The 15,122-nt window shown below is 35.7% G+C and overlaps 2 protein-coding genes across 2 annotated transcripts in view; both read left to right on the forward strand.

Annotated features, from left to right (window-relative positions):
- The first annotated feature begins 705 nt into the window (after positions 1-705).
- LOC129928346 (nuclear hormone receptor family member nhr-41-like) lies at positions 706-6,438 on the forward strand. The gene is made up of 4 exons (XM_056042423.1): positions 706-853; positions 3,230-3,336; positions 3,816-3,936; positions 4,483-6,438. The coding sequence occupies exons 1-4, from the start codon at positions 844-846 to the stop codon at positions 6,147-6,149; spliced, it is 1,905 nt and encodes a 634-aa protein (XP_055898398.1). The 5' UTR covers positions 706-843; the 3' UTR covers positions 6,150-6,438.
- A 296-nt stretch (positions 6,439-6,734) lies between these two features.
- Positions 6,735-15,122, forward strand: part of LOC106054525 (uncharacterized protein C05D11.1-like) — a 37,758-nt gene continuing 29,370 nt past the window's right edge. Inside the window, exon 1 of the mRNA XM_013210413.2 lies at positions 6,735-6,849. The gene's annotated coding sequence lies outside the window, so the exon portion shown is untranslated. The remainder of the gene's footprint in view (positions 6,850-15,122) is intronic.

The following is a 15,122-nucleotide window of genomic DNA, read 5'->3' on the forward strand; positions in this document are numbered from 1 at the left end:
CTTTAGACAATCCTTAAGTTAATCTGGACCTTTATGTTCTCCAATAGGAGCTCCCTTTCCCGCCAGAAGACTTGTTCAGCAGGAATGTCATCAAAAAGAAGCACTCCGTCCATGTCCCGCCAAATGATTAGTCCTCCTTACTAACAAATACTTAATAACGTACTATTGACCACTTGATATAAGCAAACATTAGATTACTGAAACCATCGTATGCAGTGTTTTACGAGACGTCATCAATCCCTGATTCTATCTTTGAGGCTGGACAATGGTCAGTGTTGACATGTATTGTTATTGACCGCCGTCCACCTGTCAGAAGGAAGATCCGAACAGGTTAATCCGATCTCGACCGTAAAGGTCACTGCATTTAGGAAGAGACACCACGGGGGCGTGGCTTCGTTCTCGACACGCGACACGGTTGACTTCTTGGCCAATCAAAAGTTTAGATTGTCTCTGAAATGACAAAGTTTCACACTATTATGACAATTAAAAAAAAAAAAAGGAAGCCAAGATGTAAGGAGAGTTGGGGGATGGGGCGTGGTATGGAGTAAGATGAACAAAGTATGGGAGGGGGGGGAACTCAGTTTTGGTAACACAACAAAAAAGAAAATGAATGGAAAAAAGTTCACTGGTCATACATGGTCAATAAGTGGTCAGTTTCATTGTTCTATGCAACGAATATATAAGACAAGGCTGTCAGTAGTCGCTCAATGTGTGTATTGGGTGACTTACTTTGGATACTATCAAATGTAAAGAACTAACTAGATTTTTTGTGACCCGTATCTTGAGAATATTTTATTTACAGTGATTTTCATTCGTCTGGATTAAGTTGATTTTCAATTCCTCATGGATCCCTGTAAGTAACTTTACACAGACAGTTCTACTTTATGTTCACATTGATTTCATAGGAAGACTACATTAATAATAAGAATAGTGCATCTTTTTGGTCAAAACATTCATCTCTTGTGCACCGAGTAATTAAAGATCTCTTTGACCTTTATATGTGTGCTATATATCTCTCTGCGACGATACTGTAGTTGGAATAGATTACATGCACATAGTTTATTTTTCTAATTTAATTAATTAGAAAATGTCACTTTAATTTCATAGCAAGATCCAATAAACTATTATAACCTATGGTGAAAGATTATAGTACTTCTTGCTACAAAAGAGAGTAATGTATACATTAAAACTAGTCACTACCGTGTAACAGAACATAAGTATCAAAACTCTAATAGGAGGAAACAAAACAACGACAGTTCTATATAAACTTGAACACTATGATATGATAATGACTTCATCCTTCTGTTGGGGATACTTTGACTCCGGCAAAAATGAAATTAAAAACTATAATAAGTGAGTAGGCCTATTAGTTGTAAAAAAAGATACTTTTTTTTTCTGTAAATAGTCTCACTGAACAGGAATAGCAATAGCCTTATCAAAATCGTAAAATTAAAGACACGCCAAGACAGAAATTGAAAAAGAAAATAGAGTGAAGATGCTGTTTTTTGTTTTGGCCCCTATGTCAAAACCATGCTATTATCTTTAGTTTCACCTCTTTGTCTACTAATTAGGAGTTGAAGTATAATTTGCTATCTTTTCTTCACCTGGTATGGGGCAATCAGAATAATTGTAGCGCATGTACTCTCAAAAACTTGAATTCGTCTTTCAAACTCGACTTCAATTGTTCGAAAGTAAGTCAGCAAGTACAAGTACAAGTTTCATTTGAGTTTGAAGCTTGCGTTGCTTGTCCACTTTCCCCACAGATTGACCATGATGTACCTGGCCACATAAGGGCTCCTTCTCTTGTTGTGTATTTAGGGCGTTTATGGTTAAGTTGGTATCTTGACATTAGTTTGAAAATTAAAAGGCAGTTGCTTAATTACTGGCCTCTGGGCATCCTCAAGTTATGACCTAGAACAGGAGAACTTACTTAATGTGTATCCATGGCTGGCTGTATAGAAGTATCTGTTCTACAGAGGCTCGCACTAGTACGTACTAATCTTCCGCCCTGAAGGAAAGTCCGAAGCTTCCAATAATCTCTTTGGATCTAACTCTCCGTTTGTTTTTGTTGCTCCTAAATAATTGAATGACGTCATTGACTTAAGTGTGAGACTGTCAAAGTTGTATAAAGCATTTTGCATTGTCTCCCTTCCATCCAGCGATTGTTACATCTTGATTTTGTCTTTAATATTTCATTGACCAATATACGGTATCATAACCATACATGAGTTTTCAAGGGAAAATCTTACCATTCACATATATACATACAGATTTAGTTGATACTTGAAGGTTGGAGTGAGGGGATAAAAGGTTTTACGGTTTCTGATTACCTTAACTTCACCTCCTAATTGTATTGGGCCCATCGTATCCTCATTGTGTTAAGTAATATTAGTTTTCTTCTTCGACTACGTTTTGAAGCGTTATTGATGTGTTGGCCTATATAGTTAATTGTTGTTTAACCAAATTTATTGATGTGTTGGCCTATATAGTTAATTGTTGTTTAACCAAATTTATTGATGTGTTGGCCTATATAGTTAATTGTTGTTTAACCAAATTTATTGATGTGTTGGCATATATAGTTAATTGTTGTTTAACCAAATTTATTGATGTGTTGGCCTATATAGTTAATTGTTGTTTAACCAAATTTATTGATGTGTTGGCCTATATAGTTAACTGTTGTTTAACCAAATTTATTGATGTGTCGGCCTATATAGTTAACTGTTGTTTAACCAAATTTATTGATGTGTCGGCCTATATAGTTAATTGTTGTTTAACCAAATTTATTGATGTGTTGGCCTATATAGTTAATTGTTGTTTAACCAAATTTATTGATGTGTCGGCCTATATAGTTAATTGTTGTTTAACCAAATTTATTGATGTGTTGGCCTATATAGTTAACTGTTGTTTAACCAAATTTATTGATGTGTTGGCCTATATAGTTAACTGTTGTTCAACCAAATTTATTAATGTGTTGGCCTATATAGTTAACTGTTGTTCAACCAAATTTATTAATGTGTAGGCCTATTTAGTTAACTGTTGTCTAACCAAATTTATTAATGTGTACATTAGTTAACTGTTGTTTAATCAAATTTATTAATGTGTAATTCAGTTTATTGTTGTTTAATCAAATTTGTTGATGTGTACATTAGTTGACTTTTTAATCAAATTTGTTGTGTTGATTAGTTGACTGTTGTTTAACTAGATATGTTGATGTTTATTGCTATCACAGGTCATAACATATGTGTTGTCTGTGGGGAACACTCAGACCAGGTGTCACTCCATTACGCCAGACCATTGTGTAACGGCTGTAGAGCTTTCTTCAAGCGATCAGTTCAGGTAGAGTAGTACTCTCTTAAAGATAGCAGTGGCGAGTTGAAAAGAGGGTGGTGATACAGAAATAGGCTATTAAAAAAAAAGGGAAGCCGTCATTTTTTCCGAAACGAAAAAAAAAAAGTATTTTCTTCCCCCCCCCCCCCCAATCACATTTTATGAACAAATTTTTTTAAATTAAAGGATACATGCTTGCTGATGGAAGTTAGTTAGGTGATGCAGGAGTTCATGTTTCGGCATTATCATATTGTTTTTCTGGAGCATTTCACTTGTATCACCTCCACCCCCCCTTCCATACACATATAAGCGACCCCCCCACACACACACACATACATAGATAAGTGATTAGTGGTGCATTGCAGTGGTGTTTAGACCTACAGTTTAATTAGGACATCAGGGAGGTCAGAACAATGCCTCTATGAGAAGTGTTCTGTTGTTACATATTTTGCCACCACTGTGACGTAATTGGTCATTTCTGATTCTAGGGCAAGGTCAGGTTCACGGGATGCAAGACAGGCAAGAATTGTAAGGTCAATATCGAGTCCAGAAAGAGTTGCAAGTCCTGCAGGTGGGACGCCTGTGTTCGTGCCGGAGTGGATGTCACTAGTAAGTGGATTTGACAGATTTCCAAGGACTATTCAAACCTTTCTAGTATGTTTGTTCTCCCCATCTGTTGTTACCGGTGGTTGACTTGTAGCACCAAACTGCTGGTAGACAACTAAACCGTTGTAGGCGTAATGTATCTTAACTAGTAAAACTTGAAATAACTTGAATAACAAATCAAATAACACTTTATTTATAATATTTTGTTTATTTATTACATAAACATCAAGTTAATGTGAGTGGTATAACCTATATAATAACTGTATTTTGTTTTGTTTGTGTAATGAACAAATTGTAGGACAAATTTCCTTACTGATAATAAAGATTATTATTATTATTATTATTATCATGTTAGAAACCAACATGTATTCATTCTCTGGCACTGCCAGGGTCGAGTTTCGTTAAAGAGAAACAAAATTCATCGTAGTCCTTTTATTATCGATATTATAGTTTACTTGTCAATTACTGTGTATCTACAATAGGAAACCCTTATTGTTTAAGCTTTTACAAGCTGTTTAGAGAATATTTCTATTAATTATTTTTTTCCAGAAGTTCAACCTTCCAAAGAGAATGAACAGGAGAATGGCTTCAATGATAGCTTGAATCAATCTCATCTTTGGTTTGGATCCAACTTTGGCATGACAACGTCTTGGGAGACTTCTCAACTGGCACTTCCACCAGCTGCACCAACTTATCTCCCCCTTCACGTAGCCTACCAGAGTGGGCTGTATCCGTCACATTACCATACAAGCTTGTCAAGTAATCACATCGTTGATAGCCATCTTGCTGGAGGGTTGTCAATGCATCCCAGACTGTTGCCTTCTCATGGTTTTATATCGTCGTCCAGTGCGTCAATCCCATCGTGGCTCTGGTCTTCACAAAAGTACGTCTCACAGCCTGGACATCAACAGACATCGCAACTGGGCAGTTTAGACTCAGCGTTTAAACCCTACAACCCAGGTGTTACGTCAGCTTTAGCAGACCTCAGTAGCTCTAACATCAACACTAGTGACGTTGAGCAACGCACGTCTACACCCAACTCTCACAGCATTGTGCCAGCATTGGAGTCATCCCCAAGTACACCCAAGTACAGCTGGACACTGAGGCCAAATGATAAGTCTGATAATTCTTTCACACTGGGGGCACAAATCGATGGAAATAGTTCTGCTGGAAAGGAAGAAAAAGAATCAACAGCATATGCTCAACAATGGATTGAACTGAATAGTAACCAAACTGAACAGCCTGTTTCAAGTTTATTGGCAGCTTATCAAAATTGTAATATTAAAAATAATGATTCTCCAAAGACTTCACTTACTCATCCAGGTAAATCTATTGAGCAATCGAAAAATTCTAAAGCTTTTATGATCAGTGAATTATTAAAAGACAGTGATGGCGACAAAATATCAAAGAACGTAGATCATTACAATCAGCTAACTACTACTTCTATTAATACACCGAATGGTGTTATGTACCAGCCAAAATACTTCCCCATGCCCCACAGCTTTACACCACAGACATACTTTGCTCAGAGTGTTAAAGAATCTGATAGGAAATATGAGGCAGCTGACATGATATTACCAGTAATGTCTTCTACTGGTCACGGCTTTACCTTGGGAGGACCGTTCTTCCCCGAGCAACAGGACAACCCGCCAACCAGCCCCCCTTCTCCACTCGACGGGTCGCCTGCCCATTACAAAAGTTATGAAGACGTCAGCTCACCAGAACTTCATGTCGACTGTGAAAATATTACAGACGATGAGAGTTCTGGAACTGACCATTGCAGCTCTTCTGATGGTCTTCCATCACAAACATACACAAACGGACTTTCACTTGAAGGCAACGCTCAGGTGTCGGAATGTTACACGGAGAGGCTTGAAAGCAACAATGCAGGTAGCTTTAACTACCACGAGTCGTTGCCCTTGGACCACAAAAGACAAGAAGCTGAAGTAACTGACCAACAGCTCAAGGACAACGGTGATGATAGTGGCATAGGTGCCAGCGTCACTCACTTGAGTGTCACTACAAATATGACAGACACTAAAGAAAATGTTTCGACATCTTCACCCAGAGCCACAAAGAGACGTGTCCATTCAGAGCCAGTGCTTGCTGACATGACACCTTCTAAACAACTAAAACTTTCTGTACAATCAAAACGTCAAGGAATGCAGACTGGGCCTGGCTTTACGAGTACTCCAATCACCAAGAAGTCCAAATAGAGGCTTCATTTGTACAGAGAACATACATTTGCTAATGATTGTATATATGTAATTTATGATTTTTATTTGCTTCAATTTTTAATAAATTATTTATATAGATATATATTTGTTAACAATAACAATTAGAAATGTATGGAAAATGTGCTTGTACAGACTTACACTTTGTTTACTGAAAGTCATTTGGTAAATAAGTGTTCTTAACCTTAAGTTATTTTTTCAATGAAAAAGATGTCATTTTAACATTTTAATTTGTGTTGTCATAAAATGCCCACATTCCTATTGTTTCTGTGTGCGTGTATGTGTGTGTGTGTTTATGTGATGCGCATTTATCATTTATTGTACATGTAATAATATTTATAAAATTGTTAATAATAAAACATTATTTGTAAAACCAATCTGTTATTTTTCTTATGTAGTTATTTTATATTGAACAATCGTTTCTGAAATTAGAAGCAAATAATTATTTGTCAACAATCTAATCAATGTATAAAGTGTAAAAAAAAAATATTGTTTCATGGCAAATAAAAATATTTGATAGTAAAATTTGTATTTTTCTTCAACCATCAACCTATTCTTTTTTTTTTTTTTTTTTGTATTTTCAATAGTTCTAATTGTTAGTACTGGTACATGTAGCGTAGATCCAGCGTGTTGAATCTATAGGCGTCATTAATTTGTTCAGGTAATCATGGAACTGTTTGAGGTAATGATTTGTTTGTAGTTTTACTTTTTAATTCTTAGCTAATGCCAGGGCCGGCCTTAGATAATTGGAGGCCCTAGGCGAACTGAAATTGGAGGCCCCTAATGAAATAATAATGATAATAAAAATACTATTAATAAGGCTATTCTTTGAAAAAAGCGAAAAAAAAATACGCAATTTAGTTAAAACCTAGTGACTCCAATTATAACATTGGGTACAAGTTTCGTTATTTCTTCTGTAAAAAATTTTTTGAGACCTGTGCGAAGGCCCCACCAATGGAAGGCTCTAGGCGGCTGCCTATGCCTAACGCCGGTCCTGCTAAAGCTCATGAACTCCCGAGCTTTATTGCTACAATGAAATAACAAAAATATGTGTGCACCTCGCTGCTTTAGAGAGACAGGTTCGTGTAGGCTTCTAACTTAGACTTAGAACTATAGTTGTTATACTGTGAAGTTGAACACAAATCAAAACCTAGATCATCTTATCTTATATAATACAGACGTTACTTCAAAAAAGAAGATGATAACGTCCTACGCGTCATGCATTTAGTCATGCATATTAACCAATGACTTAAATTCTGCCAAGTCACTGGTTTTCCTAGCTAGCTCAGGCAACCCATTCCATGCTCTAATAGCACTAGGGAAGAAGGAGTATTTGTACAAATTTGTCCTAGCATATGGGATGAGGAATGTGCCTTTATCTTTGTGTCTTTCAGAGTATTTTATTAAATTTTGTTTTTTCATGAAGACTACATTTAGAAAACTGATAAGAATACAAATAACAAATGTGTTTCTATATAGTCCAATGTTGGACTGATAAGAATACAAATAACAAATGTGTTTCTATATAGTCCAATGTTGGACTGATAAGAATACAAATAACAAATGTGTTTCTATATAGTCCAATGTTGGACTGATAAGAATACAAATAACAAATGTGTTTCTATATAGTCCAATGTTGGACTGATAAGAATACAAATAACAAATGTGTTTCTATATAGTCCAATGTTGCGTTAAATGTTTGGCTTTGTTTACACTGTCGATCAAAACCAAAGATTATGTTTCACTTCATTTTTAACTGCCACAACGGAGACGATGTTTAAATAATCCTTAAAGAACAAATGAAACTCAAGAAATGTGAACTCTGTAATAAATAAATTATACATTAAAGTGAGCTCTTATTTAAGATCATTTTAATGTTGAATAGCGTCAAGATTTATCAGAACCAAGAGTCCCTATAGGCCGATATAATTGAATGTGATAGTTAGTAGTCTTATATTTCATCAAACGGTGTAATATCAGAACCAAGAGTCACGATAGGCCGATATAATTTAATGTGATAGTTAGTAGTCTTATATTTCATCAAACGGTGTAATATCAGAACCAAGAGTCACGATAGGCCGATATAATTGAATGTGATAGTTAGTAGTCTTATATTTCATCAAACGGTGTAATATCAGAACCAAGAGTCACGATAGGCCGATATAATTTAATGTGATAGTTAGTAGTCTTATATTTCATCAAACGGTGTAATATCAGAACCAAGAGTCACGATAGGCCGATATAATTGAATGTGATAGTTAGTAGTCTTATATTTCATCAAACGGTGTAATATCAGAACCAAGAGTCACGATAGGCCGATATAATTGAATGTGATAGTTAGTAGTCTTATATTTCATCAAACGGTGTAATATCAGAACCAAGAGTCACGATAGGCCGATATAATTGAATGTGATAGTATTACATTAATTTGTTTATGCCTCTCTAGAATGGTGTACGTTGTTATTTATACAAATAGTTTTTGCATGAAACTATTAAGTTACTCAGACCTAGCATCAGAAAAATCCAATTTTCAAACCATCTTTGGTTTAGTTGTAACGGAAAATTTGTAACGGTAACAAAAAACTTACACTAGACAACTCGTGTTATGTTTGTTGACCACTGGTCGAGTTTGTTTTGAGATCGTCGTGACATATCACGTTGTCTTTAATCCGATACAAACTGATAGAAGCCAAGGAGCTGTCATTTACCCTTACAAGTGGTCAAGATTAAAAACAAAGAGTAAAAAAACAAACGATCTAATTATCAGATAAACCCTGACGACTAGACAGATCATGTTATCAGGTAAACCCATTCGTTCATCATGTTTCTATTAACGCGCTTCTAATCTATCAGCGTGGGAGAGAATACTTAGGTAGGTGAAGAGGACAAGGCACTTATAGATGTCCGCCAGAGCTAATTCTAATCCTGTCATCAGGAGCTTAAACATTGTGTAGACACGGGTGTGACAATGTTTAGGTTGGGTGAAAGAATAGGCATAAGCCTTAATCATCCTTAGAAGAATTGCCATCTTGTCTATTGAATGGTCAGTAGCATGCGTGGTCAGACTGAATGTTTTGTTAATATTTATGTATTGTTTACTTTATTTATGAATGAAAGAGTTGCGTCGCTTTCTTAACGTATTCCCAGGGTATGGTATGGCGTGCACGTGATGGGGACTGAATGGTTTTGGTGTATATTGTATAACAATGGAAGTTTTGTGAATGGCTAGAGTTAGTTGGTTCTTGGAATACAACAAAACGGACTCTTTGATGTCGCTGTGTTTTTGATACTAAACTTTTTTCTTTCTTGCGATAATTAGAGTTTGGATTTTATTGACTAGATGTAGTATCTTGAAGGTTTATTTAGCGATGCATTAATAATCAGAACTTGTAAATTCTTGCTTCAGTTTTACGCCTGTTGACTTTGCATGATGAAAAGTATTTTACAATGGCTTATGTAAAATAACTGTTCACTATACTGGTTACAGTCCTAATTCTTATATGTATATATATATATATATATATATGTGTGTGTGTGTGGTAAAACTAGGCTGTGTCCTAGCACCCCGATTGTTCAATATTATGTTCTCTGCTATGCTGACAAATGCATTCATAAATTGAGAAAAAATAACCGGATAAATATAACCTACAGATTAGATGGTGGCCTATTCAACCCGAGCAGCTCCAAGCAAAATAAAAAAAACAAAGCAGTAATCTTGGGGTGTTGCCTTGATACGGAGACAAGAACACCGTGCTACAAGTAATGTCCCTAATGAGCCTTAGTGTACGGAGTCTTACAAATAAGCAGACAGTACAAAGCGTTGCTCAGGATTCTGTTTCTGTTAAAGTGAAAGGCCAGTATTCTGTCCAATTAGGATGAAGGCAGTACTATAGCTCACAATTTATTTCAAGAGAAATGACAACTAGCAAGAAATTAATCAAAATTCATTTTTGCTATTTCCACAACTGAAATCCCAAACACTATCAGAAAGTAATCCTTATATGGTCAACTTTTGTTACGTCGTGAGTAATGTTAACAATTACAGAGACAAGTTGAATTGGAGATCTTATGTTCGTTTGATAACAGCTACATTTCCCATCGGAGTGATGGCCTCATTGCGGGGTGATGGCCTCATTGCGGGGTGATGGCCTCATTGCGGGGTGATGCGGGGTGATGGCCTCATTGCGGGGTGATATAAGGAGTTTGAACCTTTTTTTAAAGAAGTTTTTCAAACACGAGATAAAATAAATGAAAAGTAAAGTTATATAAGAATCTGAAATATTTAAATTATTACAGTAAACATTTTGTTTACTTATCTTTTGTTTTATACTGTTATGGGTCAGGACACATTTAACCCTTTCTCGCCGTGAATTCTACGTCACTTTCTAAAATTTCATTGTGTATTGGTGATAATTGAACTATCAACGGCACATCCAAAATCCGAATCAGAGTATGCCAGATGATTGCGGAGAAAATACAACACAGCTCTCTCTTCAAACACAATCGTGACCTAATTCTAATGAACTTGATAACATGAACATATCTACAACAAAACTTAAACTCTTCATTATGATTTGAACGTCGGGATAATCTCTGGCAATCATGTGCTAGTCTCACCACCCAGCATTTTTCATTGAGTCTAATGCTATATGTTTATCTCTTATCGTCAATATTGGTCACGTTAAAAACATTTGTTTCTTTGGTATAGAACACAAAATACAATTTATGACGTCGATTTAAATTGTGATACAATGGGAATACATTTGTTTGTAACTCAATCCCTTGAGTGTAGCCCAATCTTCTTGTCTCTAGATCTAGAAGTGTTTCACATTGTAAGACTAGATCTAGAAGTGTTTCACATTGTAAGACTAGATCTAGAAGTGTTTCACATTGTAAGACTAGATCTAGAAGTGTTTCACATTGTAAGACTAGATCTAGAAGTGTTTCACATTGTAAGACTAGATCTAGAAGTGTTTCACATTGTAAGACTAGATCTAGAAGTGTTTCACATTGTAAGACTAGATCTAGAAGTGTTTCACATTGTAAGACTAGATCTAGAAGTGTTTCACATTGTAAGACTAGATCTAGAAGTGTTTCACATTGTAAGACTAGATCTAGAAGTGTTTCACATTGTAAGACTAGATCTAGAAGTGTTTCACATTGTAAGACTAGATCTAGAAGTGTTTCACATTGTAAGACTAGATCTAGAAGTGTTTTACATTGTAAGACTAGATCTAGAAGTGTTTCACATTGTAAGACTAGATCTAGAAGTGTTTCACATTGTAAGACTAGATCAAAGCTGAACGACTTGACCTCATCACGCCAACGACAGTTTATGAATGGGGGTAAAATCTGGCCACTCGGAGTCCACGCGCCTGCATTTCTTTCATGTTGTGATGGAATACAAATATTGAATCTGACCGCGAGTGTGGACAAAATCAAAGTGAAGCGTTAAATGTTGACAGTGGTCACGTCACTGAGTACTTTGAAGTTATCTGTAATGAATGCCTATCTGTATTGTAGTTATGGTCCCTATCTGACTTGGACAGAATTACTCTGGAGATGTCCGGGTTTTCTTGTGCGGGCGTATTCACTGTGACTAACCACTTAGACGTAGACACACACATACAAAAAGTAACAAGTGGAGACGCTAAGTCCAAAACCGTTGAATAATACAGATGATGGTTTAATATAGTAAAAAGGTCACAGTCGATGTCTCTGTCTATAAAATACGTCCTACCCTTGTGAAATCCTATCACCAACTGATTTTCTGTCTCTAAGTAGTCTCTAACCTCTAACCCAACTAAGTCATAGCGTCACTAGTCGCGTTCAAAATCCGTCAACTATGGTGCGTCTCTACTACCTAAACTAAAAATACTAAGTTTCTAACACTATTCTATAAGCAGAGCTGGGTTTTTGGGAGGGCAGGCAGGGCCACAAGAGAGGGGCCTCCACAGCACAGAGAGATAAAAAAAAAATGTATCTAAATTTCGACGGGTCAGAAACTTTTACGTGTATTTCATGAAACATTTTGTTTGTCGCATGTTTTTTCACTAGCACAGATAAATATTTAATGTATATATATTACCACTTCTATGCAGGGACGGATTTAAGTAGGCTATGTAGAGGCCCCGGGGCAATTTTTTTTGTTGAGGCCCTCTTCACTGTTTCAAAAACTAAAATAAAAATCCTCTTATAACACTTATTAAAATGCTACTGCTATCTAATAGCACGACATATTTTAGACGAAAGAAACAGAGTACTTGTACATATTATGTCATTCTACTTTTTTTAAAAGTTACAATTATTTAATTTGCAATTTTAGTATTTCAAGAAATGTCTATTCTGTATGTTTTTGAGTTTGTGGAGAGTAAGACGATGGATGGCCCACTGCCGTAGACCCGAAACTGCATTTCTATATTACGAGCTCGCTACAAGTGGACACTTCTTAATCACAACAAAGATACCTTTCGTAAAATGGTTTATTCTGTCTTTGAAGACAATGAATGCCTTGTGGAGTTTGATGAATCACTAGTTTAAGTTTCTTCTTTTGACAACCCCATTCTAGACTATTCTAAAGCTGCATGTGAATACTCCTGTTTTATGGCTTTCTAAAAGGGCAGCTTTCTTTCTGATTCTCTTTTCTATGACCAGTTCATTCATTTTTCTCTCGGCGAGTTCATGCGAGCACGCAAAGTCTGTCTCCATGTTGCCCGATCTTTCGTGATTTCCTATCACAATTTGTGTTCTTTGATGCCCATAGTCCTGAGAGCTGCTTGTAGACATCTCTGTAGGTTAGCCTTGAGAGTATCTTGAGTCTGACTCCCTCAGCAAGCTCACATTGAGGGTGTTCTTAGGAATTCTTTCATCTGGCCTTGCGAGTGTCCAAGTCAACGTAGTCTTCTCTGTGTCAAAAGAGCATAAGTGCTGTGCTTATGGTCAGTTTCAGAATTTTCTTATTAGAAAAAATGTCCATCCAGGAGATACACATAATGAGCCACAGGTAGTGCCGAAATTTAAACTTTGAAGTGACAAAATAAAAAGATTTGAAACGTTTCTGCAGAAATGGTTGTCAAGCGTAAGATTTGAAGTATTGCTGGTACAAAAATGTGGGTTTGGGTTGGGTTTTTTTTTTTTTGGCACATCAGCACAATTGTCGAACAAAAATGCGGAAAAAAAAATTGAAAAGTAAAAGTTGATAAATCGTCTATATTTTGAGACTTTCAAAATCTCTTTTGTGGAGGTCCCTTTTTGTGGAGGTCCCGGGGCTGTAGCCTGCCCTTCCTTCAATCCGGCATTGCTTCTATGGCGGTCTAGGAGTGAGTATAGTTCGTCTCATAGAAATGAGATGAATGCCTGTGCATTAGCTATGGTCATCACACAACAATTCCCCCCCCCCCTTCTTTTCCAAACAGTTACTTATTACAATCATTCGATAAATATCATACATTTGTACGGATTTGTTACATAGACAAATAATTACACTTAATAATAATAATTAATAATAATAATTTTATTTATAAAGCGCTGTTAACAAACAAAATGTAGGCTCAAGGCGCTGTAACAACATTACAAACAAAAACACGAGAGCTAAAATGACAGTTAATCTAAAAAAGAGATACAAGTGATGTTGTGTCACTATTAAGCACCTGAAGCAACATGTTCAATTAGGATTTTCCATTGCGCTCTTAGTTTTTTAGCGGCCCCAGAAAGGGTAATAGAAGTTATTAGTTTTGTGTGGTCTGTCTGTCGTCTGTCCGTCCGTCCCGTTTACATATCGTAAATTAGAAAAGATATTGAGAATCCGCCATCATGATATTTTAGACCATTCAAAAATCTGATGCAACTGCTACTTTTTTCTTTTCTGAAAGCAAAAAAATAATAATAATAATTTTTAAAATCAACTATGCAAGCAGGTTTTTTTTATATAAAAATACACAATTTTTTACAACTATTCACTATTAATAGTAATAAACATGGGAGACTATTTCGTAATGGCGATGATTATTTACCATATTTTAACTCATTTTTGCAAACGGTTTTAGATTTTTAGTCAAAATTTTTTTTTCGAAAATTGTATTACTAAATAAAGTAATCTCACTTCTACAAACTACAAATATTTACCCAAAAATGTTTACTTTTATTTTTAAAGAGAAAAAAATCTATTTAATATGCATACAAGTGGAATAACAACAATTAATTATAGTGTTTTATATTATTCACGTGAACTGCAAATTGTCATACTGTGGTATTAATAGTCTGTTTTTGTTTTTAAGGGAAAAGTCCTATGTGTTGAGGTTTTGATTTAGAGATTCGTCCTTATAAAACAATTAGATATATTAGATAATTATTCAATAACATCAGGCCAGGTTCACATTTCACTTCACCTATCCCTTAGTCTGATTGACCATAGGGGCACCACACAAGACATGTCTACTGTATTTCTCCTTTTCTCTCTGTCCTTTGCCTTTGATAAAGTTTCATACAGTCTCCTCCAATCGCTTTCTCTGTCTTCCTCTTCCTCTTCTTCCTGGTACTGTTCCCTGAAGAAAGGTCTTTGCGAGCCCTGAAGACCTTGTGATGTGGCCATGCAGTTTGATTTTACGTTTTTGACAGTGGTTAGCAGGTCATCGTAGTGTCCAATTGCTGTATTAATTCTATTTGTAATCTCTTCATTCGTGAAGCAGTCTTTGTAAGTGACACCTAGGATTTAACTATATCTTTATAACTATCAGTTTATCAAATACATATGAATATTAACAATGCACCAATAATAGCATTAATAAATCTCCGTACTCTGTGGTATCAAGTCGTTGGTCAAATTAACAATACAACAGTAAGTCTCATCTTTTGTATCGACGGAGATAGGGTTGTAGTTGTTGATAGTTTGTAGTTCATAGTTTCTGATATTCTTTACCAAATATTGAAACCTGCCATTTTATCTACCTGAGTGAA

This window comes from Biomphalaria glabrata, chromosome 9 (assembly GCF_947242115.1).
Source record: "Biomphalaria glabrata chromosome 9, xgBioGlab47.1, whole genome shotgun sequence".
Lineage (NCBI taxonomy): Eukaryota > Metazoa > Mollusca > Gastropoda > Planorbidae > Biomphalaria > Biomphalaria glabrata.